We start from the raw sequence: 27277 nt of genomic DNA on the forward strand, positions 1-27277 counted from the left end.
CTAGCTGGGGGTTCCTCAAAACCCAGCACTCCTACATTTCACCAAATTTTAAATTCACCAATAATATTGTCAAAATTCTCTAGTAGACTTTTCTAAGAGTTTGAAGACAAAGAAGTCCAGATCAACAATTCCTTTCCCATGTGTATCAGTTACCTTGGCCACAGGCTGATTCCCATCCCCAGCTGGGTGAACTGTCACCAAAGAGTATGCATTGTCATAGAAATACAGTGTGTGTCACTGCTACTGGGCAAATAGCCAAGCGGTATTCCTATACTCAGAACCATATGAAATACTTCACCTTTGGATTAGGATGTCGGCCGATGACAAGGCGAACGGGTCCTGGGGGGCATTTGCTCAGGATGGCATGGACTTTGCTTAAAGCAGCATGGCGAACGTTGACTGAATTCACTTCCAGGATTTGATCTCCGCGGCTGCGGAGGGCAACACAATCAACACTCTGTGGTAACTGTTAGCTTTTTACAAGATTTCCTTCTGGAAGACGTTTATAATATGAAATCTTTTCTGAATACTTTAAAGAGGGAATTGACATCCTTTCATCTTTGCATATGTGTAAAAAAGCAACACATTCACACGAGCACATTCGGTTTTAAATTGGCAAAGGCTATTATGCATATCTACATGAATTTTCAGAAGTAGCAAAGTTAAGTAAAATGATAATAAGAACCCCTTCTTGAGCACATAGTGTATGCCAGGCACTATACAAAGCAATCTACATAACAATGCTTTGAATAGATATTATTATTCTCATTATGTAGATAAGGCTACAGGTTCAGAGAGGTCACCCAGATGTCACCCACTGTTGAACTCAGGTCTGTCTGCCACTTGATCATCACATGATAGCCCCTCGACCACCATCAGTTTCTTTTTTCCTACCATCTTGAAATGATTATTGTAATATAATTTAAGGAGGAAATATCTGAAGCTCAAAGGTTACCCAAGAATTTGTAAAAACGTTTCAAATTTGAACAAATGAGAAATTGGGGACAAGATGCCCATTTTGACTTGAAATTATAGGGAGAGAACTCAGTATGAGAGAACAAAGACTCTTTATGTGGGGTTTGAAGAATGTTCATTTGGCAGTCTCCAGACATATGGAACCATTCAAGAAAGAAACATCATCTTGGGATGTCATTAAAGGATTTTTTTCCTTGGGTTCTAAAAGTATATTTTCTTTAATGTACTTTGGATGATTTGCTAAATTTTTTTTCGCATGGAAATTCACTCTGATGATTAACTAAAAACATAATATAATCTATTAACAGGGCCCCAAAATGGCAACCTCAAGGAATGTCCTTTTGACAATTCCTCAACTGCTCAAGGACTTAGAAGCTTATAGAGGAGAAAGGTGATACTGTTTGCACAGAGCGATTTGTGCAATACGTGTACATTCCTGTGAAATTTAGGTGGGCACGGACCCACTGCAATTACTGTACGATAGAACATCTAGACAGCTCTTGTACAAACAGGATACCCATGCTACAGCCCAACTAGCTGGATTGAGAAATCAGACACGCAGTGATTTCAGACAATAAGCATGTAGACATCACCACTCGAAAAGGAATGCAACAACAGAAAAGGTTCAAGAGATTATATTTAATAATAAAAGTCTCCTTTTATCCCCTTATTATTTATTCAAGGGCAAGATTGTAGGACTCTCTTGTATCCAGTGATTCCAAACCATTATGAACAGTTCCCAGTACCTCATACGAATTTCACATAAATGAATAAAAACTGAAAGAAAATATTTAGATCCTCATAGATATTGGTATAGAGCTGGATTTTGTCAAGTTTCTGAAACTGAGCTTCTGAGTCCAAATAGAACAAGATAGGGAAAGCCATGATCCAGAGTTCTCTAATTCAACCAAATTTCATTTATATTAGCTCTTTATCTTAGAAATGCTATTAATTGTAATCCTGGCTATAATACTGCCAATAATACAGAGATTTAGAATCCCACAAAGGAATGTAACAGGACAGATATCTTTCATGTGCATGTATTCACATATTCACGAACATGCAGACCCCATACTATCAGGTTTACAACAAACCTCAGATTGCTCTCCATCTTGGCCACTGATCCGGGGGCAAGACTGTGAATGTAGATGCCCGGCGGGCTGTTTTCTAGAGCCAGGCAGCAGGCACCAATGCCTAATCCAACTCTTGGCTCTGTGAGAGGCATCATTCCAAGAAAACAAAATCAAAAAAAGAAAAGTTTAAGTGACTTGGAACTACATTAAGGTATATTTAGACCAATAACCATTTATTTTTTGACCAGACTCAGAATGTAAATCCTGCTTTTCTTTGTCAACCTGGCCATACTCTGTTAATGAAATGAGTCCATGGCAGAACCAGGGGCTAACTATGGATGTCAATTGTTCCATGATCTACTCTCTGCTTAAACAGCCTCCTCAGATCTGGCTTTGGAAATATGCAGAGTCAAAGTAATATTTTTTATTCTGGATACACAACTTCTAGGTTTACTTTCACCTCTCTTTTTAGCAACTAATCTTTTGGTTATTTAATTGCTCATCATATTTCCACAGTAGGTGAGCAGGGGCAAAAAAAAACAAAGATGAAAAGCAGTAAGATGTAGCGATCACTCATGACTTTTAGTTACTGGTGTTAACTGTATTCTTAACTATAATCTTTTGTTCTTTAAAATTTTTTATCAGCCCTAGAATTAAGCTAGTCAGTGATTTTTTTTTCTAACATGAGTCTGACACACACTGATTCATCTGGGGAGAGCTTAAAGGACTTTGTGCTACTGGTAACTTCCCCTCACTTTACTAAAATGACTAAAAACTCTCCTTTTGATCCCACTGTCCATTTAGAGAATACCCTATGTTGTTGGTAGCAGATTGTTCCAAAGGAAGAATTCACAGAAAGAATACAAAAAATTAACGTAAGAACAGATTACAAATTGTTATTTGATAGAGTGTAACGAAAGTGAACGAATAGCTGGTCTCACCTTTGTTGAGTGTTACTTCCATGACAATTCTGTCCTTGGGCCCAGGGGCCTTCCGACCCAGGGATGAAGCACTGCCTTCATCAGAGCCTCCTGCACAGGTTCCTCCACTGGCATTGAAGTTTGGGGAGCTGGATCTGCTCATGTGTGTCGGTGTGGAGCAGGGCGTGAGGCTTGGGCTCAGTAACTTTGTGCGTACTGTTAAGACAAATAATCCACTCCGGATTTGCTGAGAAAACAAGAAAAAAGGAGGGCTAAAACATTCAGTCTGCCCCTACGTCAAAGAGTGAAAAAAGAAATCACCAAACCCAAACCAGAAGGAAATAAAGGAAGAAAAACAAAGATAAAGGAGATCAATAAGAATGCCGTTACCTTAAAGGTATGAATGGCTTCTTGAAACGTCAAGCCCTTTATTGGTATTCCATTTACATCTAGGATTTCATCCCCTAGTGACCAAATATGAGAATTACATTAACATCAAGCTTTAATTTACTGGAATCTAACCACTCAGTCAGTACTAGAATAGTATACCATATGGTCCCTGATTTACAACTCTATAAAATGAATTTTATTGTTCCAACTCTCTTTCATTAACTTAGCTTCCAAGAATGTCACAAAATGGGACAATTAATGACAATGCATATTCTTTTGCAGTAATTCTGAATTTCCATCTTTAAACAACTATGAGAAGCATCAAGATCTTATTCTTTAGCCATTGCCAAGTCTGATAACAGATGTCCTATGTTTAGAGATCAAACTGCAAAAACTGGGTCTCAAGTCTGTCTTTGTAATCTTTGTTCAAAAGCTTAAACCTACTGGCAATGAGGCATGAACACACAGAACATGTGAGAAGCCACTCTGATACCTGCAAAAGGACACGTCTGGAGAATCATCACAGTCTGTGGAAAATGGTTTCAATAATAAAGACAAACAACTTCTGAGATGTTATTTAAGAATGGCAACCTCTTCTCCAGAAACGGTCTAGATGCCTGGTCTTATTGGTGCTGTTCCAGGTTCTCAGTCATTAAGCCGGCAAGTTACTATATACTTCTATCTAAGAGATTACTCTAGGCTGTCAAATTGTACTCTCTCTCTCAAACTATCCTGGACTCATCTTCACCCCAAGACGACATTGTCAGGTCAATTTTCAAGCTATTGATAGTGTCTGCTGGGAATATAAAAGAACTTGGACATCCTATTGACTTATCAGAGCTTGTTTCTGGTTTGTACTCTTGTGACATGGTCTGGTTTTTGGTATAACAGTTCATCAAATACACTACAAAGGGGCCCCAGAGAGAAGAACAGATGAACCTTGCACAGCAGTGCAGGACAGAAGAGAGACTTCCCTCACCTACGACAAAGTGCAAAGCAGCATAAGAACAGACATCGTCACCAATCATGGACAGTCAATGCCAGGAGCACACTGTGTGTTTGATTACAGGAATCCTGTAGGTGAGTTCAAAAATGTAGCAGTCCCCCATGCATTTGTTAGCTTCCTTCTCTTTCATCCAGTTACAGAAGTTGTAAAATAAGTGAAATAATCTATTTAAAAATAACCTGGCACAACCAATTCCTCAACTAGGTGAGGTTTTTGGCTTGTTTCCATATGGGAAAAGGATAGAAACATTAAAATGATTGCTCATGCTCTTAAAAAATCTTTATATAAGATTTCTAAAAGACAGATCATTCAACAGGTTGAAAATTCATTCCAATGACTTACACTTATTGTAAATGAACACATACGAGAAAACAGTATTTAGGAGAATCAAGTGCTATTAACCTTCCCTAACTATTGATTTTTTTTTTTCCATTTTGCTCCATTCTACCAGTATTGCAGGATGAATTTCAATCAAGTGAACACATGGTATATCCATTATAAAAATGTTCTGCTAGAATTTTACATTGTTCTGAAACTAGACACAAACACCACCTGGGAGTTAACCCTTCCTCTAAGAGAAAGAAATAAATATTCTGCCATCAAAATATTAAGCCTGGTCACGTCTTATCATTAGCATACAGGCTTCTAGGGTCGCTCTGCCAAAAAGAAGGAGACTCCAATTCATTCTTATCAGTTAAAAAAAAAAAAGCCACAATAACATAACAGTACCTATAGTTTGGGTCAACTGAACTGAACAGTCATAACTTTTCTGAAGGTAACTAGAAATATTCTGACTTAATCATTTCATGAAGTCAGTATATTAATAAGGGAGTAGAAAAATCAGGATTCATGAATAAGTTCTCTTAGTGGTGACTGTAGTTAACAATACTGTGTTATGTACTTGAAAATTGCTAAGAGTAGATCTTAAACGTTCTCAACACACACAAAAATTATGTGACGTGATGGAGGTGTTAACTAACCTTATTCTGGAAATCATTTTGCAATATATGCGTGTATCAAATCATCACGTACACCTTAAACTTACACAATGTTATATATCAACTATATCTTAATAAAGCTGGGAGGAAAAACAGCACTTGTCTGGTATGTTTATGCATGGCGAAATGGCGGGTGCTATGGAGAACATAAAAGATGTTTATGTACTCCAGCCCTGAGCAAGAATGGACTGTAAATTCTCAGGAATCTTCAAGGCAAAGGAACATGATCAACGACCAAGGGGACAAGGTAGAATTTAAAGACCCAAATAAAAATATCAAGCCACTTTCCACATATCATCTCATTTAATCCTCACGAGCTCTTCAAGGTAAGTATTAATATTGCAAGTTTCAACCGAAGAGAGTGAAGCTCAGGTTATATCAATTGTCCAAGGTCTGATGCGCTAAGTGTTGGATTCAGCCCAGGTCTCCTCGACTCCCAGGCCCATGGCCTTAGCTGCTGTGCCATTCACTTCCCGTCTTGCAAGGGGACACATCTTCATGGAATCAAAGCTCACGGCCACTGAGGACCACCAAGAGGCTTTCCCCTACCTTCCTTAAGTCTTCCGTCCTCTGCAGCTGATCCATTTGGGAAAATGGTCTTGACAAAAATCCCCATCTGTCCTCGAATGCAGTCTCGACCTCCAGCAATGCTAAAGCCAAGGCCCTACATCCAAAGCAAACGGGGGTGCAGGTTGTCATTGCAGTATTTAACTGAGGGCATCCTTCCCATTGTAGTATTTAACTGAGGTGTCTCTCCCAACCAGGCTCAGAGTTAAGCTAACTAGCTGTAAATTCAAGTTTGTACTCCCTTCTCCACTTCCCTCCTCAGATCTATTAGCGTTGTGCTAGCTATGCTTTACATTAAAGGGAAGAAGTTTTAGGTTGAACATACGAAACTGCCAATGTTTGACAATCTTTGATCTCCAAAAACGGCAATTTCACATGGATCAACAATAGCTCATGAGAACCATGTCACACTGTGCAGCTGCCATATTTGTTTTATTCTTTCGTTTCAGTCTTTCCATTTTATATCAAAATGGATATTTTGATATTTGTGTAATATCAAGTTATTTGTATTATTCCCTTTATGATATGACAATGCCATAAAATTCATTCCAAAGAATAACTGGGAGTAGTCCCTGAAGCTGCAGAGTCTGATTTTCTCTCGATAGTGGTAAAAGTTGGGGCATTTACTCTACCCTTATTGTGTCCTAGCCACCCGGAGGTGACACCTTACATCATAAGGCCAAAAAGGGTGTGACCATCTCGCTCAGAGGCGCACAGGAAAGGATGCCAGGAATCCACTCAGATCCATAACAAAGGCCACTTAATCTATTCCTCTCTATCCCTTTTACTTTCTCTTTCATGTAAAAACAACAATAGTGAAAAGTAACTATTTAAAAAACACGGGCCAACCTTTACCTGGAGAGCAAAACAGTGCACAGAAAAGAGCTCACCTTGCCTTTTTCTTTGTACAGCCCAATGATAGAGATGACCGATGGCCGAATGAGTCTCCAAGGAGATTCCACCTGAGTAGCGCTCAGGGAGCGGGTGGACTTCTTTACAATGTGGTATTCCTAAAAGTCAGCACATGGCAAGGTCAGAGAGAGTCTCATTTATCCTTCTGTGGCCTGAAAATCTATTCAGATTTTTGAAAACTTCAGTTGTCTTTTGGGTTAGACTGCTATTTCTCTCTGGTCCATCTCTGGTCCAGTGGCTTAAAGAAAGATTATAAAGAAGATTGGAAGAATAGCCCTTACTGCTTGGAGGCCGCAAACACCTGGTGTTGCTCTTTCCTCGACTGTCCTTCATAGAGCCTACTTCTCACCTTCTGGAATGGAGTCAGGAACCAGAAACCAAGAGGGCTCAGAGATGTAGGATGACCACCCTGTGGTCGGGTTCTCTTGGAAGTAACCCTCTGCCCTCATCCCAACTTCACAATCATGGTTAGAAAGTGTCTTGCCATTTTAAGCTTAATTCACTCACTCAAAAACTTAGCAAGCCCTTGTTTCTTCTAAAACCCAGACCGCAAACCCAGATAGCTGTTATTCCATATAAAGCAGCCCGCTGAGAAACTGCAGCAGCTTCAGTTCGAATCCCTCACATTTGGAAAATAAAATACTTTCCCATAAGCCACACTTTCCTTTCCTGGCACGTAGCAGCTCAAATCTTGATCTCTTTTTCCTGTCCATCACCCACAATATACATGTGTGTAACCAGGGTGCACTATTTATAACATAAACAAGAGAGTCAGTGAATCTATTGCTAAAGCTCTTCTACTATTTGCTCCTTGCTAGTCTTCTTAGAATAATAAATTTTGTAAATGGCACAGATACTCTAGCATAAGCAAAATATATATATATACATATATATATATATATATTGCTTTCATGTTTAATATGAGAAAAGAGACGTCAGAAGATAGTTTTTATCCTTTATTAGTATATTCTACATTCAAAGGTAGAAATGAAATGTCTGCTAATGATACTTTTGTATTCCTAGCAGCTTAGAACAATTATATTTTGGAGTTTTATAAAATATCTGCCAGCAATGTTGGCCTCCCAGACTCTGATTCGTTAAAAAAATGATGTTGGCTTGGCAAGGCTACTACCCTTTTACTGAAATCATCATAGAGACGGCCAGACACAGCCCATAGGTTTTCAACCCTCGAATACAGAGGTTCACGTGTGGATTTGTAAGGGAACTCTTTCTCTATCATCTAACTCCAGCAGCACCTCATTCTGTCTCCCCTTGGGAGCCAGTGGGAACCAGAGGCCTGCATGCTTCACTGTTTTCTCGAAGACTTTCAGGGGTCCCACTGCACTTTTTAGACCTCTGCTTCCAATACAGCAGCCACTAGTCACCGCGCTGTCTATATGTATTTTTTTTGATTGGCACCTGAGCTAACATCCATTGCCAATCTCTTTCTTCCCCTCCTTCTTCTCCCCAAAGCCCTCTAGTACATCGTTGTATATTCTAGTTGTAGGTCCTTCTGGTTGTGCTATGTGGGATGCCATCCTAGCGTGGCTTGATGAGTGGCGCCAGGTCTGGGCCCAGGATCCGAACCAGCAAAACCCTGGGCCACCGAAGTGGAGCATGTGAACTTAGCCACTCGGCCACGGGGCCGGCCCCTGCGGCTATGTTTAAGTTAAGATGAATTAAAATAAAAAATGTACTCCTCAGTTTCACTAGCCACTTTTCATGGGCCCAACAGACACATGTGGCTACCATATTGGGCAGCATGGATATAAAACATTTCCATCGTTGCTGAAAGCTTTATTGGATAGCTCTACTCCAGACAATACTTTTTAGTGTAGGGAGACAGAACAAGAAAAAAAGCCTCTTCACCAGACTGTGCTTCCTGCTTCCTGGAAGCCTGGTTAGAAACAGGTATTTCTGGGCTATAAATCTGGTCAGGCTTCCTCAGAGGGTCGGTTATTCAGTTAAGAAATCACTGCTTCCATGCTAGACCGTCCTTGGCCGTGATGGCAGTAAACTCTCTCTCATCTTCCACACTAACTAAAACAGCCTGACATGCGGCTCTCCTACTTTTTGATCTCCTCCTGACTCTGTTGGTCCGACTGGATCATTCTGAGCAGGCCACAGACTTGTCTCCAGACACGGGTCTGGAGGAGTTTCAATCAGGTCTCATGCAAGCTTTTTGCTCTGTTTTTTCTCGGTGCCCCAACTCAAGCTGGATTCAACACAAAATAGCAACTGCCTCTGAAACATGAGCACTTTCTATTTTACTGGTCAGGTAAAACTTTCTTCACAGTGATTCTGGCATATTACTCGGAGCAAAATATCCAACCTCTGTGAGATTCAGTTGTCCTATCTGTCAAACAGTGATACCACTCCAAAAGTAAGGGTCAAGGTCAACCCAGATGACCTGACTCAGGTCTTTTAGAACTCTACCATCTATAAGTCTCCAAGCATGTATGGGTGTCATTGCTGCCACACTCTCCCCCTCCATTGTAGGCCCCGGGACAAGATACCAGTGGGTCCTCCTTAGTCCTTTGCCGGATGGTGCCAGGACTCGAAGAACACCTCACAAGTTCCCCAGAGACTGAGCCTGCCTCTAGCTTGGTCAGGAGACATCTACCCAGTTTTGAGTGGGTTGAGGAGTGATGTAATTGAGGAGGAACCCCTGTGCAGGGTTATGGAGCTCTCAGTTCCGAAGGGGACAAGCCCCGGAATATTAATATCACCACCCACTTCACCCCTCTCTGCAGCCCCTTCTGCCCTAGGCTGTTTGAGTCACTGCCATGTAACAGGCAGGATCCGAGGCACGGCAAAGGTGCACTCACACACTCCCTCCCTCTCCCATACGTCCCAACACCAACCCGCCCACCCGGTTGTTATGCTGACACATGACTTGTCCACTAAACAAGCGATGGTGGTTCACCACAGACTGTGAGGCGCCATTGTCTTCTGGCAGATGAGAGCAGCTCTCAGTTCCAAAACACACAGTAGGAAGGGGGTCAACATGTCGAGACTCAACAACAGTTTTGGGTTTTTTTTTTCCCCTATTTTCAAATATTACGCTGATTGCCTTCTAGCCTCCCTGGATAGACTTCTCTCTCTGTACTGTATCTCTAGTCCCAGATACTCCTGGCCCACAGTGACAGGCAGTTCTTCAGAACACAGAAGCTCTTGCTGGCCTTTGAAAGAATAAAAGAAAGACTAGAGACCCTGGGCTGGAAACATGCTCTTCCATCCCTAACAAGCAACGATGGCTGTACGAGAGAGCAAGAGGCTCCACGCCATGGGACTACCTGTGCTGCCCCTGAGGAGTCCAGCAGCTGGGGAAGAGAGTGCTTTCGGCCATCTCGGGAGACCTCCAACATCCTGGCCCGGGGATCCCCATTTCGCACCATCAGCTCGTTATATTCTTCAACAGACTCTAGACGGTGTACACCCCCTTGAGAAAAGAGGGGAAGAAAACATGGCTTGATATGGGATGAAAAGAATCTTAAGAGCATTCATAGGCATAAACTCATTGACTTGACACCTGAATTCAGGGTTTTCAGGAGGCCTGGCATCCAATACTTTCAAAGCACCAAGCTCACCGTGTTCTGCCACCAAGCTCTGCATAAGCTAGGTGTGTGTTGAGGCCATTAGTGCCAGACTATGAAGAAAGGGCCTGGTTTTGAAGTAAGCGGACTGCATAAGGGGCAATGAATATGTTTCACCCAAGTAAGATGTAGCCGTGGTTAATAAGCCAACAAACAATAGTGACAATGCTATCAGTAGGTGGTTTTCTGGTGAGGAGGAATATCACTTTGTGGTTGCCATAGTTCCACTGTTACGCCAGATGCTTTTTTTCATGTATAATAATGACTTTTTTATTTATTTAATTTTTTGGGGAAGAAAATTAGCCCTGAGCTATAACATCCACTGCCAATCCTCCTCTTTTTGCTGAGGTAGATTGGCCCTGAGCTAACATCTGTGCCCATCTTCCTCTATTTTCTATGTGGGATGCTGCCACAGCATGGCTTGATAAGCAAGGCATAGGTCCGCGCCTGGGATCCAAACTGGTGAACCCCTGGGCTGCTGAAGTAGAACATGTGAACTTAACTCTACGTCACCAGGCTGGCCACAGTAATGACTTTTTAAATTAACTTTTTATTAAAATATAACGACTTACAGTAATGCGCACAAATCATCAGTGTATAGTTCCAAGAAATTTCACAAAGTGAATGTGCCAATAACCAACACCTAGACTAAGAAATAGAATATTACTAGAATCTCAAAAGCCCCTTTTGTGCCACTAACCACCCCTTACCCAAGGGTGACTGTTATTCCCGACTTCTAACATCATAGATTACTGTTGCCTATTTTTGAACTTTATGTAAACGAACGCATATAATATGTACTTTTTTGTGTCTGGCTCCTTGTTCTTAGCACTTATTTGTGAAATTAGACCATGTTATTGCATGCCAATAGCTTGTTCGTCCCTTTTCTGTATACTATTTCATGGTATAAACATACCACAATTTATTTATCCATTCTATTGATGATGGACATTTGGTTTAGTTCTGGTTTTAGACCTAGAACAAGGATCAGCAAAGTTTTTTGGTAAAGGCCAGATAGTAAATATTTTAGGCTTTGTGGGCCACAAACGGTCTCTGTTGCATATTCTTTTAAAACTTTTTACAACCCACTAAAAATGTAGAAAGCATTTCTAGCTTGTGGTCCATATAAATACAACTGCAGGCAGTAGTTTGACCCTTGATCTAGAATATACTGTTATCGAACATTCTTGAACCTATCTCTTTTACATGTCATATCTGTGGGATGTAACCTAGCAGAATTGCTGGGTTACAGGTACACATTCACCTTTACTGATGCTGTGCATGCGTGGTGACAGTTTCTTCATATCCTCGTCATGCTGGGCAGTGTCAGTCTTTTTAATTTTAGGCACTCCAGTGGATATATAATGGCACTTCATTGTGGTTTAAAATTTACATTTCACTGATGACTAATGAGATTAAGCTTCTTTTCAAATATTCATTGGCTTTTTTTTTTTTTTTTTTGGTGAGGAAGATTGGCTTTGAGCTAACATCTGTTAGCAGATGCATGTATATGTGTGTTTGTGTCCATAGCTATACACACATACAGATTCTTGGGAATATCAAGTTCTCCTAGACTATGTAATGTTTCTTTTGATGACATAAAATTTCAATTTACCTACAAATTTATTGGGAAGTTTTCCATGGCATAAAACAAGATGACTCTGTACTCTTTTAAAAATATAATATATTGATGAATTTTTAATTGTGATGAAAAGTCAAAACAGTGCTGTACAGTTATATTACAATAGACATCACTAAAGGCTTGGTTTTTCAAAAGCTAAGTCTTAACTTTGTGAGACAGGTTTTCAAACATCTGAAATTCCTTTGCAATCAAAGAAAATTTTCCATTTAAAAAGATCACAAATCTAAGGCATTAACATGGATAAGTCAAAAATACCAGAATTAAGAGGGAATCCTGCTGGCAATAAAGGAGGTATAAAGTAGAGAAAATTCAGGTTAGAATATCAGAAAAAATGTTCCATGAAATCACTTTAGTCATTTTGGAGCCAGACTGGGCAAAAATCTTAGTAGAAATGGCTGGAACCTCTTTATAGAACCTCCTTAATAATTCATGAGTTAATAATTCATGACCAGATTAATCTATCTTGGCATGCTTACTCATCTCAAAAAGATTTATTAGAAGAAAATTCCTTTTGAGCTGACAAGGAGGCACTTGCCATCGACAGAAGAGAAACCACATACGGTAGTGTCTGTAGATAACATACTGACAAGTGAATACTAGAATGACTCACTTTGAGAAAATACGAAGTAAATATCGAAGTTTACAGGGCAGACAAATTAGGAGCTGATCACATTAAAATCTCCCGTATTCAAATGTCTTTAGAAGATCCAATTCTTAAGCCTCTTTATCGTGTCTCCAAATTACTTTTCCAGTCTTATCTCCCACCAGCCTGCCCCGTGAATTCAGTGCTCTATCCTGCTGATTCTCAAAGGAGGGAATCCGTCCTCTGCCTGTATCCTTTCCAAAACCAAGAAGCAGAGAAATACCACTCGAAGTTCCATCCAACTTTGCCTGCACTGTCACCTCCCACCCCAAGGGTCTCCTCTCCCCTAATCTGGACAAGCTCTGCTGGATTGAATCACTGTTACTGTCAGATTATGGGATCTCTCTGATAGCTGAGGAGGAAAAACAGTTGCCAAAAACTGCTCTGACCAATTTTTTTTCCCCCTGCTGTCCTTAAACGTTTCTCGTGTTTTGTTCCAAGTCTAGGCCACTGTTTTCCTCCTCCCCTGTTCTGCAGAATCCTGCCAAGGACCTGGCTCTCCTTCGTCTTGCATCTTCCGGATGCCTTCCTTGAGTACCACAACCCAGAGAGACTTCCAGTCTTGGTAGCTTCATAGCTTTATTGTGGTCTACAAGTTCTCGAGAAACTTCCTGTCTGAACCCATTCAAGCATCTTCCCCTCTTGAGAGGGAAAGAGGAAAGAACAAGGATGATGACAATGACAATGATTAACGTGATATTAATGACGACAAGGTAATAGCAGTGGCGGCTACTACACGGTGAGGGCCTACTGCTGCCACATTCTGGGGTGGCACTGCCACATTCATTCTCTCAACTTGGTCTTTCAACAAGACCTGGCATTTAGACAGCACTTACGGTAATTTCCAGAATAAATGTACGTTATAACCCTCATTTTACATAAGAAGAAACAGAGACCCAGAGAAGTTAAGTCACTTATCCCAGGTCACACAGCCAGTAGTGGCAGAGCTGGGAACTGAACACAGTTCTATCTGACTTTATGCATGTGTTTCTTCCACTATTCTGTATTTCCTTATTACTGCTCTGGATGTCTGGGAAGGATACAGGAAGAGATGGTGACATCCATTTGTGGCAAACTGTAGCCCGCCCTGGACTTACTGCTCAGCTGAATGTGTTGCTCATTCTAAATTGATAGTATAAACAGAGAATCACGAACCTGGAAGGTCCTCAGCTATCCCCCTCCCGACATCTGTATCTATAAGCCCAGAGAGGGGAACAGGATCCTCTTCCACATCCTCAGGATGCCGAAGGATGGTGGGTAACAAGAACTCTGTCTGGGAGGCAGGTTTTTTTGCTGGCACTCAATAAGTGAGTGACCTTTGTTCCCTTCATTTCTCCAGTCTCATCCATAAAATGAGGAATGTGACTGCACTGGTTTCAAAGGTTCCTGATATCTCCCCGGAGCTCTGTGGCCCTCCCCTAGGCACCATTTATAAGGTGTTCATCAACTCTGCCAAGACAGCTGACCTAAAGATGGCCTCTATGCCCCGTGACTCCCCGGCCCCAAACACATACAGGACTTAAATGTATTTCTCCCAGTTGTTCCTCAGGGCTGAAAGGGAGCTGGTCATTCTCTCCATGAGAGGACCTTCGGCACAATGTCTCCACTCAGACTTATCAGCGTTTGGTCATCATATTGCTTTCTGTCACAAACTCACATTCTAACATTCATTCAGATATATACTGCCTAATTATTCTGAGTTACAAATACAAAAGTAATTCATTTTGATACTCAGATTTTAAAAACAAAACAAAACAGAACAACTGATGTATTTTAAGTCCTATACCTGCCACCTCACCTGAGAATAACTCAGGAGGGAGCCAGGCAGCGCGGGAGAGGGATGCTCTTGGTTGGCAGGCATAGATGCCAACCCTTTCCCTGATTTGTGTGGCAGGAAGAAGAAATCGACATTTTTTGGATCTTAACACACCATGCTTTGCACTAGCTGCTTTTCCTGTGCTTTCCTTTTTTAATCTGTTCAACCTTTCAAAGTTGGGATTATTAGCGCCTTTCTTCAGGTGGGGGAGTAGAAGTTCAGAGACATTAAAGAACCAGCTCAAGGTCATAAGGTAACTCGGGAGCTCAGGGGTCAACTTGATTCTGCCAAGCTTCCGAACGCTTGCTTTTCCTGCTATACCAGCTATCTTTGCTGGGTGCGGCACCATGGCCGACTTCTCCATTAGGCCAGTAGACACAGTGCCGAAAGCCCACATCACTTTTAGAGGCCCACAGCAATGTTTTAATTTTAGTTTCTTTTAAATTCAGAAGGAAAAACAATGAACATAATGGTAATGAAGAGATAACAATGACTCTAGCTTGAATCTTTATACCAATGCAGCCACAAAACACAATTTGAGTATATTTTTTTTAATAGAGGAAAGAAAGAGCCTGTCAGGGTGAAAGTGCCTGGGACCCACAAAAATCGTCATGGGTCCCCGCACACAGCCTCTGCTTTCAACATTGACTTTCTCTCCCTCTGCTTTCAACACTGACTTTCTCTCTCAAGACACAGGCCAGCTGCTATAAGAATAAGCCCAGGAAATGTGAAATCTATTTGTCCCATAAGTTGCAACTCCATCCCATTTTTTGCCCCTGCTTACTTGGGATTCAGATTTGACATTAAATAAATAGTTCTTTGCCCCCTGTTCTGGTGGACCAAGAGTTTGGGGGAAGAGGTATGTTTGCTGGGAAGACAGGCCCTCAGGAATCTTCCATAGCGAAAAGGTCACCTGAAGTCCTATTGGAGTAAGTGAACCAAACACATAGGAGATTCAAGTTTAAACAGAGACAGAGAGGTTGACATTCACTTCATTATGACTCAAAAAAAAAAATCTTCATGTGGGCAGCCAGGATGAATGCAGTGGTTATGCCCAGGGCACGCACCATCTAAAGGAAAAACAATTGTGAGGTTTTCAGGAAGAAAAAGAGCTCATCCTGTTAATGGCTTTATCTTCCCACTAGTGAGGCTGGAAGCTCATTTTCAGACAGGCCAGCTCAGGTGGAGTCCCGCTTACCTGAAAGACGACTCTTGAGTTTCATTTTACTGCTGCCCTGTTTGGGACTTTCCAGGTTCCCCTTGGAATCCTCAGGGCCACACACATCTTGGGGCTCCTCTGTCCCAGGCATCTGAAATGCAGAGAGCACAGAGCTGATAGGAGAGGCCGGCCCGCAATTCCCTCCAAGAGTTATTTCAAGGCTCAAGGAGCAGCAATAAATGTGTCACATGGGAAAAAAGGTTCATGGGATCAAAGCACAGCCCTTCAGGTAACTTGCAACCACGTAGCCTCATTCTGGCAAGTTCTCCCTGGACAGCACGCCTCTCACTGCACCGTATAGAGCCAGGGAGATTTCAAAGTGGAAAGAACTCCAGGGGCCATTTATTTCTTCAGGAAACTTGTTGGTCAAGATCAAGGTGCCCCAGCTGGCCACAAAGTCACAACTAGAGCCCACTAGTGCTTTTTCCTACAGTGCAAGTTGCAACAAATATTAAACCAGAAATTTACCCTCAATTATAGAGTTCTTAAAAATACAGTAAAACTTTAATTTTGTGACAGCCAAATAACTACCTCCCTGGGTCAACCCGATGTTCCGTGTGCTACCCTCCTGAGTACTGATGGAACACCTCCCAGAATCGAGCACTGCCCAGGCACCGAAGCCACGGAAGTCAGCCCACAAAGCTGTAAACTGTATGTCGACGGTACCACACCCCAAGAGGTGATGCAGAAAGGAGGACCCCAAGATCCAGTGGATCCTCCACCCCAGAAAAGCCAAACATGCTAAAAAGACCCAACATTTATTAGAAAGGAAAAGGAGACTTATGTCCTTGAGAGTGTTTATAAAAAATTTTGTGGGTAAATTTACATGCATAAAACTTGTGTGATACACCCAACAAACAAGGCTTGCCATTTGAAATTTTATTTCTTTGAGGTTCTGGAGAAAAGAAAATCATATTAATTAAAATAGATAATATTCACGTTAAGGAACATATACGTACTTTAAAAAGATAGAAGATATCTTTTAACACTTAGTGGTCATCAGAAAGTCATGTAATTATAATGTAAAAAAACTGAACTTTAATGGATAATAAAAGTTATACAGTGCATATCAAACTCAGTATATGAAAATGTATAAAGTAAGCAGTAAGCGTTATCTCCCAGATAACCCTCCCTTTTAAGAGGTAATTGTTATATGTAAATCTCATAGGTAACATATAAGATTTGGAAGAGTCTCCTTTTCCCCTCAAGTTCAAGTATCTTTCTGGATGAGAAAGAGGAAAAAAAAAAAGGGTCTGAGAAATGAGGAGATGTAGGCAAACTGAGGAAGGGGCATTGGGAAAACAAATTAATCCTGATATATACAAAGAAGATAAATTTTGTGCATTCCTATTACAATGTCAGGGACTGGCAGGCCTCCAGGTTTAAATTATGAAGTAAAGGCAAGAACAGAATCCTGAGGATGATTTTAGAGATTCTCTAGAGGGACGTGTTTCCCAACCCCAAACTGTGACATTAATTCATACACAGTGTGAAAGAACTCTATTGGAGATGTGCCAGAGATCTGGGGCACAGGAGGAGACATGCAAATAGGAATAATCCAGAGGGAAGCCTCAGGGGCTCTCCTTTGCTTGGCTTAAAAACTTTAAGAAAAGAAAGAACCTGTCTCCAGACTGCAAACAGCAATTACTGGAGACTGAGTTAAGTTCCTGGTTCTTTCTGCTTACACCACCTGACCCAGGCTCCTCGGGTACTCCTCGGTTTGAAAGTCACTCCCTCCTCTGGTGCCCATTAGCGAGGGGCATCTCAGATAGTGGTCAAGGCCCAAACCATCACCTGTCTGAGATGCTCATGTCAAAGGAGGAAAACAATCTCAGTCTACTGTTTCTGGATTTAGGAAGTTTCCTTCCTCCACTCTCCTCTCTATTTTTCCGGCATAGCCCCAGGTCTTCAGACAATCAGAGAAATTTTGGAGATGACATAACACTCATCTGAGTAACCAAGAAGGAAAGTGACCTGCCCAAGGCTTCTCACCTATTCCAGGCAAGGCTGTGACTTCATATTCAGTCTCCTGATTTCCAGCCTCATTATATTTCCAGGATATTTCCTCCCTCCACCCTACTATGCTTTTGAGTTAAGTTAATACTTTGGATGATCAATATTGTGCTGTACTGTATAGTTCATTCACCTCAATTTTTTTCCATTTAATTTTCATAGCAAACATGTGTCCCAAGGTAAATAATATCTCCATTTGACAGATGAAGAAACAAAACCAAGACCCTTAAGTAACACCCTTTTGTTTACACCATATATCCAAGATCTAGGATAGATTGTGTGTGAAGAAAGTGACAGTCCCACATAAGTAGTGGCGAGTTTTACAAGAGCACGCATGCACTACGTCAAATCTGAAGTCCTTATGATGCAAATGCAAATGCTGGCAACCCTTCTTTATTTTCAGAATCTGAGGGAGGTGGTTTAGAAGGAAAGGAATCACAGCCTCAAGGAGTAATCTTTTTTTAAATCCTCAAATGCACCAAAGAATGAAACGAGATTCGGTTTCTATGATCTATAAAATACCAATAACATTTCTTATTATACCAAAGAAATCTTATGCTGAAGATGGTGTATGTTACATTATTACTGAAAGCCGGTAGCTAAAACCAGTAAAAATGGACTGAGATATCTCACAAAATGTCGCAAACAGTACACCGTTGAGCTCAAGGCAGGAGTGAAATCTAATTTCAGAAGCCCCTGAAAGTGTTATCACAGGGTTCTGAAATTAAATGGAACCATTTCCTCTGGTAACAGAAAACTGGTCTGTCGTGATTTTAGCTGGCTTGTAACTCAAGGAACAGGAAGTGGGTTGCTTAGATACGTTAGTTCCAGATTATTTCAGGAAGTAGCAACATACAAAGTGCAATTTTGATTACAATGAGCCTCTTTTCAGTCTTATGACTATTGTCTGAAAATGTCCACACTTTAAGAGAGTCCTTTGGCTGTATTTTCATTTTTTCAGATGCACAGAACAAATCAAACTGTTCTGGAAATGATGTCATTTTAGCTGTTCTAAAAAGTTCTCCTGAAAGGCCTTAGGCTCAGAGAAACAGTTGATATAATCTATTATTCATCAGCGATTTCTAATTCATGTGTTATACAACAATGCCATTATATTAATGGGATCTAATATCACCCGCCAATTTCCAAGTTAGAGTCGCTCTGTTTTTAGTTTTGCCCACCTGTCACCTATGACATTCTTGCAATGAAAAAGAATCTTTAGCTTCTGGTTTTATAGTGAGGTGGTAGGGCAGAGTGGTTCAAAATCCAGCTGTCCGGGCACAAATCCTGGTTGCACCATGTATTAGCAATTTAGGCATGTTAGTCAACCCCTTTGAGCTTCAGTGTCCTCTGAGAAATGGAGCTTGATTTAAGAATTAAATGATATAGGCTTCTGATTAAAGATGGCAGATTTCCCTCTTGAAACCACTCTAAAATGACACGAAAGAGATTTAAAAAATGAAAGACATAATGCCACAAGGGCAAAGAGAATAGAAGCCAACAGCAACAAAATTCTGGAACCAGTAAGTAGATGGATGTGTGGTAATGGATCCGACTTGGGAAAGTTGAATCCCAGACTGGGATTGGAGAAAGCCAAAAAGCAAGCAGAACCTGGATCACCTCTTGGGGTCTGGCTGTCCGCAGAGCTCCCCCGAAGGCTCAGGAGTCGCCAACAGAGAATCTCTGGAAGTGGGGGTGTGGGTAAGGCTGGAGCAGAGGTGTAAGAAATGGCTGAAGGAGTTGAAAGTGATTGTCACACGTATTTAGAGTGGAGCTGATTTTAAGAGAGATTCCCGGGGTCAGGAATGACCTACACAAACTTTGGTGTGCAGAAGAGCAACCTAGAGAGTTACTAAAAGTCCAGGCTTATGGAAGTGGGACAGGGCCTGGGCCTCTGTAATTCACCACTGCCCTGGTCTAAACAGAGCCAGCCTCCACAGGAGACGCATGATTGAGCTGTTAATTTCCCCTGTCGTCCCTGCCCTCCCGTGAGCTTACTCCAGCGATGGAGAATGGAGGTTCCTAGTTGTACCAAAGTAGCCCATTAGCCAAAGAATGAGGGAGAGTTGTTATCATCAGGCTGCTCCCTCTTCAGAATATAGGTATTTTAACCAGCAATTGTGGAAACCTCTGTCCCACTCTCTGTGAAAATAGCTAATTAGAAAAGAATAGATAAAGTAAAACGTTTTTTTTTTTTTTAAATCTACAGGCTTGTTTTATATACAAGATACTCTGTATGAACTATAAGCATATGCAGCGTTTGCAAAGTATGGTGCAATTTATGTGTACCATAGACAGTGACATGTACTGTGCCCATAATATATTAATAGAGCATTGATGTCAGAGGCAGTTCTGACATCAGAACAAGAGTTGTCCTTTTTTTTGAGGAAAATTAGCCCTGAGCTAACTACTGCCAATCCTCCTCTCTTTGCTGAGCAAGAGTGGCCCTGAGCTAACGTCCATGCCCATCTTCCGCTACTTTATACGTGGGATGCCTGCCACAGCATGGCTTTTGCCAAGCAGTGCCAAGTCCACACCCAGGATCCAAACCAGCGAACCCCGGGCCGCCGAGAAGCGGAACTTGTGAACTTAACCGCTGCGCCACTGGGCCGGCCCCAGGAACAAGGGTATTTTTAAAGGGTTAAAATTACCTTATAATGATCTCAGAGTTATTATGAGGATTAACTAAAAATGCACTTGAAAATACAAATAGAGGACTTAATGTGTATCATAGGAGGATAGCAAAGGTTTAAGTGAAATTTTAAAAAAAGCTCAAGTCTTCTCCTGACCAGGTCTCAGGGTACCTCTAGATTTGATGATGACATAGACTATGATTATAGCCTGCAGAGACATACATTTCAAGTCCAAACCTGAAGACAGATAGCAGATTTAATTAATGAATAGAGCAAAACAAATGGGAAACCAAAGAGAATATGCCACCTTCTTGGATTGAAGATGAAAAAAAAGCTCCATAAAATTACTGCCAACCTAACAGCTAAGAAGGCAGTGTTAAAGGCATGGGCCTGGAGCACTTCATTTTCAGAAATCAAGTTTGCACAGGACACCAAGGACGATTTGAGAACACGCTCAGGACTTATGATCAGAATAGGACCAGTGGAAGAGAGAAAGAGTATGTCATGATTAGCTAGAGGAAGAGGGACATTTCCTTACAAGAAAAGATGAGATCTTAGATGACAGACTGGAAACTACGAAGGGGTGATGAGATTGTGAAGTCCGGCGTGGAACGATGTATAAAGAAAAGAGATGGGCCAGTTCCTAACTACTCTTAAAGCGGGCATCACAAAAGTGAGGAGACATGAGTTAGCCCTGGATTAGAGGGGTTGTCTGAGACTTAAAGAAATCCACCTGAGGAAGAGAGGCAAAACCACAGAGAGCAGAATGCCAGGGACACCCCTATGGGGACCTCAGGCCCAGAAAACAATGAGAAATGTGATTTATAAGCTGCAGATACAGAGCTTGAGTAAGAGGATTTGGGACTGCTATGCTAAGAGGGATGAGAAACTCGGGACAGATTTAAAGGTGAGGGGTGAGGAAGACCAGAAAGGGTTAAAAAAAAAAATTCCTGGGAATTTTTAGAGAGACACAGTTATTTTTGTTGCCCCAATGGAAGTGGCGTGAGAAATGTATGAAATTAGGATTGTAAAGGAAGCGACTGTGACACATACCACAGGGGAGCCAGGCAGGACGATAATAGGCCAGAACCTGATGTTGGTCTGATGGGAGAATATTTCGTGGGTGGAATTAGCCAACTCAGAGGTGGTGGCGGTCAAGATGTATTTGAAGAATGGATGCTTTAGTAAACAGAGGTCTCATTGATTCCATCTCTATCACAATGATGGGGCCTGCATGACAGAATCTAAAATAGTATTTTAGGAAAAAATATCTGAGTCAGAAAGCAAAGGAACATGGGAAGTAATAAAGGCACAGAGATGCAGCAAGCAGGGCTATGAAAGAAGAAAGGGGTCCATTTAAGCAGGTTAAACAGAAATTCAAGGCAGTCCTCCCCAAAAGAGACGGCTATGAAATGCTATAGGCATATCCAATTACTGCCCAAAAATACGTAGCAGAAAGCAAGGCTACTTGACCCCTGGAACATTCAAAATCCAAGGAAAGACACATCTGAAGGAGCAGGTGGAAGAGGTATTAGCCCTTACTGGGTCATTAGGGGCATAAGCTTCAGAATCATCCACAGCAGGTCTGGTTCATGAATCTACAGAGAGTGTTTTTCCAGTTGAATAAATGGGGGAGGAGAGATGCAGCTTCCTCCCCTCTAAGCACTTCTATGCCGAGACAGTAGAAATGGAAAATGTATCCCAGGATGCAAAATGCTTGCTCCTGAGAATGTGGAAGCTCTGTCAGAGGCACAGTCCTCACCCAGTGCAGTACAGCAGGGAGCCCTCTACTTGTCATCTCAAAGTGTAAATGCACATCAAGAAGATTTTGAATATCAACGAAAAGCACTTTAAGTAGGGCTAGGTTGATTCCTTCACCCAGACTGGGAGGAATATTCTACCAGTTGAGTTTAAGTTCATGGTCATGGACTCCAAGCAACTACTATAGACTGGCATCTAGACAAATCAAGAATATTTTCACCATCAACCCTCCTTGATATTATTGAGTCTCTGCTACAGCCTGTTGGAAGACAATTCTCCATGGCTCTCTCCCATTTCTGTGTGGCTTGTAATAGAGGCATAGAACGTTTTACTCTGGATTATCTATCTTTTCAATGACTTTTGTAGAGTGGACGGCCTTGAAACTTAGAGATAGTATCTCAGGAGGACAGGGCAGGTTTGTTTACTGTCCAATATAATAATGTCTCTCTCTGGAGCAAAGGTCAGTCAGGTTTGCTTCCAGCCCCTCATAAAAGATTCAGCTTGCTTACACTCAGGGTTCCTCAGCTGTAATGAAAATCCACTGTGTGTCCATCTACCTGAGCTGCTCTGTATCATTCCTATATGACTTGAGGGGGGAGGGGAGAAATTATGTGAACATGAAACTCTAAAACGGGATTGAATCCTAAACTAGGATTAGAGAAAGCAAAAAGCTCGTTGCTGTGCCATGAGTAATAAAGCCGTTTGTGTCTGACCCACGAATTTCATGTCTTCTGCCAGCATCCATGAAAGTGTCGTGTAAAATCTCAGACTGTTTACAGTTCTTGACATAGTCTTGGGCATAATTCAATAAGGTCCTGGGAACAAAACTGTGCCTTGGACAACTGTGTAGGGACTGTGGACTGGCTCGTATTTCTAAATGTCAAGGGTATGGGGCCAAGGTTTTGATACCACTGTGGGTCCACTTACTCTTTGTTCATTTACATTTCACTAAAAAATAAAGCACACAAGAGACTTGCTGTTGAAAAGACTCAACTTTCTTGGAGCTGAACGAGCCATATTTGTTCCAGTGGAAAACATCCCAGGCTACAGATGCTGACTAGCACAACCTCTCCCCAGCATCCAGCATCCAGCATCCAGCATCTCATTTGCTAAGATGAAGGAAAATAAGAAATAGAAGAGATCGAAGGAGCCCATTAAGTGCTTTGGTTTTTAACTCAAAAGGTCAAGGAAATTTGAGTTTGGATATTAATTACTTTAGATTTTAATGTCTTTGGATTGTGACTTGCAAGGGGAATTGAATTTGTTGGCATTTTAATTATCTGAATATCATTATTATGTTGACATTTTATCTCATTGCAGAACTTCTGAAAAGCTGCACTGGACAATGTGGCTAGAAATAATTTTGGATGAGACACAGCATAGGGATGAATTTGAGCTTCTGGCAAATTTTAGTCTTCTGTGGGTGGGGAGCAAACTATCATTACCCACGAGACAGGCCCTTGGGTCCAAGCTAAAAGTCTAGTGCGTACTTATAAACGTCCTATAACTGCTGTCCAAAGCATTTATGAGATCTCCTTGAACACACTGTGATTAATATAATGTTTAACTCCCGAGCATCATCTGTCTTTCTCAGCTAACTCTTGAAGGCTTACAAACAAACCATGAAAAGTATGGCTTTCATCTCCAACCATTTTTATTGCGCAAGCATATCTGATCCCAAGGAAAACTGCAGGAGGGCTGGGTGCACCTGGTTTATGCCATGTTTTTACGGTTCCCAGTACTTGAAAAAAAATAATCTGCAGATGTGACGGATGACATCCAAGCTCCAAATCCTTGGAAGCTTTGCTGGCTCAGTCCCCTGGTCAGCATCTACAGGACAGTGGAGCATGGCGATTCCCTTTTCATGCTTCAGTCACACTAAGATTATTTTTAGGCTGCCAAAGGAAGCTCATTTTCCAAATCTCTGGGGCAGATGTTTGAGTGACCAAAGGAGAACCAGATGGCCGTCAGAGAGGCCAGGGCCGGGAATGAATAACCATTCAGAAAGAGGGAATCAGAACAACAATAAATCAGCCCAAAGAGGCAAGAAGCCCGCGAATTGACTGCAGAAATTAAAACACAAATCTACTGCTACACTAGACTCATTGCTTTCCAACAAAGAGAGTAACTCAGGACTGAAGAGGAAAACAGTAAAACTGAAAAGGAAAACTCGCCAAACCCCAGCATGCCCTGGTCCATGCAGAGTGTGTGCAGAGTGTCAGATGCAGCTGATGTCGACTGAGATGCTCAGGCCGTGCCTCTGCAAATGGAATAATATTGTCCTTGTTCTAGCTGAGCCCATTTCCTGTTTCCTCCCATTTATCATCCTCAAACAATCTGAATGGGCTTAACACACTTGGTTGGTGATTATTTGGCTGATCTTTGTGCATACAAATTAAATAGATCTCTTGGTCCCTAGAAAAGTGAGGCAAAGACATCACCTTTAAGGGTGTAGGAATGTAACCAGTCAATGGCCCAAGTCTGCCCCTCCGGTGGTGGGTTTGTATGCATCCTCTTCCCAAGGAGAGGACAGTGTGCTCAAGTGGCTTCAGTTCTTCAGAAAGAACAGGAGATGCGAATGGCAAGGAGGAGAATCTGCGTATGTCCCTCTTTGGTATTGATTTCAAATTGAGGCAAGGCAAGTACAGATATTCTCTATAAAGCAGGAATGTTCCCACGATCTAGTAGGTGAGAAAACTGTAGGGTCTGGAGCTCTTCTTTGGGTTGGTGGGCTGCCCACTAAAGGTAGACCCGTGGGTCATTCCTTAGCAGAAGCTGGCTGCCTACTCGCATTGGGCATTTCTCGGGGAGCAGGACTATGATATGCCTTACCCTAAACTCCAGAATAATAAAATCAAGGTTGTGTGTGTGTAGGAAAATATCAAGCTATACAAAAAGCACAGGTGGGAGAGCTATCAGAAAAGAAAGGCATGTAAAAGACCTAAGAAGTGAACAGGAGGATTGGCAGGAGAGTACAAAATGAATCATCTAAGGTATCCTAATATACCAGCAGACTCACATCTAATTCAGCAGCAGTGGTAAACATGGCAAATTCTTCCAGGACCTTTTCTCTATACAAATGTTTAAGAGGAAGTTTTACATGATTACATGGCTTATTGTAACAGAAAAGGATTGTTTTAACTGGGCACACCATTTAGGCAGGTTTTAAATGAACACTAACTGTTCACGTTGAAGACACTGTGGTTAACTTCTGCTCTGCTGTGAAGTTCTCGGCAGCACTCTAAGGCTTTCTGTGCCTTTTCCAGATCAACATAAGCTGTCCTCTGAGTTCTCTATTTTCCAGGAGTAGTGTTGAGTTCATGCTGATTTGCTGATATATTTCTAAGGGCATGCACTTCTTGAAGAATCTCAGTGGAAATCTAAGATGTGCTCCGTGGAGCCCAGGTGGGAAGCAGTAATAAGAGAGGCTGTCCCTGGCTCACATGTGTTCATGTGCAGCAGGGGTTGGCCAACTGCTGCCTAGGGGCCAAAGCTGGCCTAACACCTGTTTTTGTCAAGTTTTCTTGGAACACAGTCAAGCCCATTAGTCAACTTATTGCCTATGGCTGCTTTTGCACTACACAGGTAGAGATGAGCAGCTGCAACAGAGATTGGCTAGCAAAGCCCAAAACGTTTACGATCTGGTCTTTACAACTGCCAACCTCTTATCTACAGGAATGGTTCATACCCTAGCCCTACCCATCTCCCCACCTCCAGCCCCATCCGAAGAACAAACCTGAGAACTTTCAGGAAACATAACTCCATAAGTTGAAGGGAAGGCACTGACAAGCAGAGACAGTTTAAGGAAGCTGCTCCCGGAGACGAGGCTTACTGGTCTACCATGGTATTTCCTCTAAAAACATCCTCGTCACCCAGGCTTTTTATCTTTAAATTTCATTCTTAAATGATACCGATAAGAAACTCATTTGAAATGACAAGGATTCTTTTTTTAAAATGCATATGCTTTGCTAAGTGTCCAAGGATTACTGGCCACTGTTTAAATTGGTTTAATCAGATTGCTTTACTAACAAACACAGCGCTTGGAAGAAATGCAAAAGGTTTTGTTTGTTTTTGGTCTTTTGTGTTGTTGTTGTTGGTGGTGGCGGTGGTGAGGAAAGAGGAGAAATATATTTGTTTCTAGGAAATAAATTTGAATATCCAAAGAGCTTTACCAACCCATTTTTGAAAACACCTACTCATTTATATAAATCAGGAGGTGTCTTTCTGATTTTTAAGTACTAACATGTGAGAAACAGACAAATGAAATTGGCAATCAGAGAAAGCAGAGATGCCAGAAGGCTGGAGTAGTTAGAAAAGTCTCTTTGAGGAGTGAGGGGCTTCAGAATCTTAATGGTCAGGAGTAGAAAGAAGAATATTGCAAGTGAAGGAAAAACAGCAAGACTCAGGAGGGAGGGCCATGGTTTTCCTTTTCTACAAATGTCACTGACTGAGCTAAATCAGTACTTGTGCAAAAAGCTAGGCCAGCAAAAACCAGCAAACAAACAGCACGCAAACAGCTAAACAGGCAAACACAGCAATGATGGGGGGTGGCGTGGGGAGAATTCTATTCATCTCCAACAGCTCCATTTCTCCAATAAATTTCTGCACTGGACTCCACAGGGGAACTTCTGATCACGTATATTTCACTTTATTTTTATTTCCAGGCTCTGTCCTACCGTGTTGTATAAAATGTGGTGAAAAAGAGAATAATACCCCAAACCCCAAATCTTCCACTGCTCAGGAAGTCTTCAAGTGAGGTGTGTTTTTTTCCCATCACTGACTGCCTATTTGTCTAACTCATCTATGCCCTGTCAAGGGTGATTTTGTCATTTTCCTGAAAAACCCACACAATAACTGGAATTGAAACTAAGTGGGGATATCCTGTTTCTCTTAAGAGAGTAAGAATCTGACTGTGCCTATCAGCTCTCTCTCCATTTCCAGCCTCAAAAGACACACACATCTCAAGGATTTCTGCTGCCTTAAAGGCTTAGCAAAGCTCATAAACAAAAAAGATCTATTACCTCAGACACATCGTGCACAAACGTGTCACATCGCCCTGCTTTCCCTGTGGAATTCCCATCATTTTGTCCATGGCAGAAGAAATTTTTATTTG

General features: G+C 41.7%; 1 protein-coding gene across 35 annotated transcripts in view; it reads right to left on the reverse strand.

Annotated features, from left to right (window-relative positions):
• Window positions 1-27277, reverse strand: part of PDZD2 (PDZ domain containing 2) — a 345614-nt gene that overhangs the window by 35348 nt on the left and 282989 nt on the right. For all 35 annotated transcript variants that reach the window (XM_070587089.1, XM_070587087.1, XM_070587099.1 and 32 more), the window contains 8 exons: window positions 15737-15848; window positions 10138-10283; window positions 6820-6939; window positions 5912-6026; window positions 3359-3432; window positions 2990-3215; window positions 2070-2187; window positions 299-431 (listed from right to left, as the gene is read on the reverse strand). In XM_070587089.1, coding sequence (XP_070443190.1) covers window positions 299-431; window positions 2070-2187; window positions 2990-3215; window positions 3359-3432; window positions 5912-6026; window positions 6820-6939; window positions 10138-10283; window positions 15737-15848 — 1044 coding nt within the window. The remainder of the gene's footprint in view (window positions 1-298; window positions 432-2069; window positions 2188-2989; window positions 3216-3358; window positions 3433-5911; window positions 6027-6819; window positions 6940-10137; window positions 10284-15736; window positions 15849-27277) is intronic.

Source organism: Equus przewalskii, chromosome 20 (assembly GCF_037783145.1).
Source record: "Equus przewalskii isolate Varuska chromosome 20, EquPr2, whole genome shotgun sequence".
NCBI classification, from domain to species: Eukaryota; Metazoa; Chordata; class Mammalia; order Perissodactyla; family Equidae; genus Equus; species Equus przewalskii.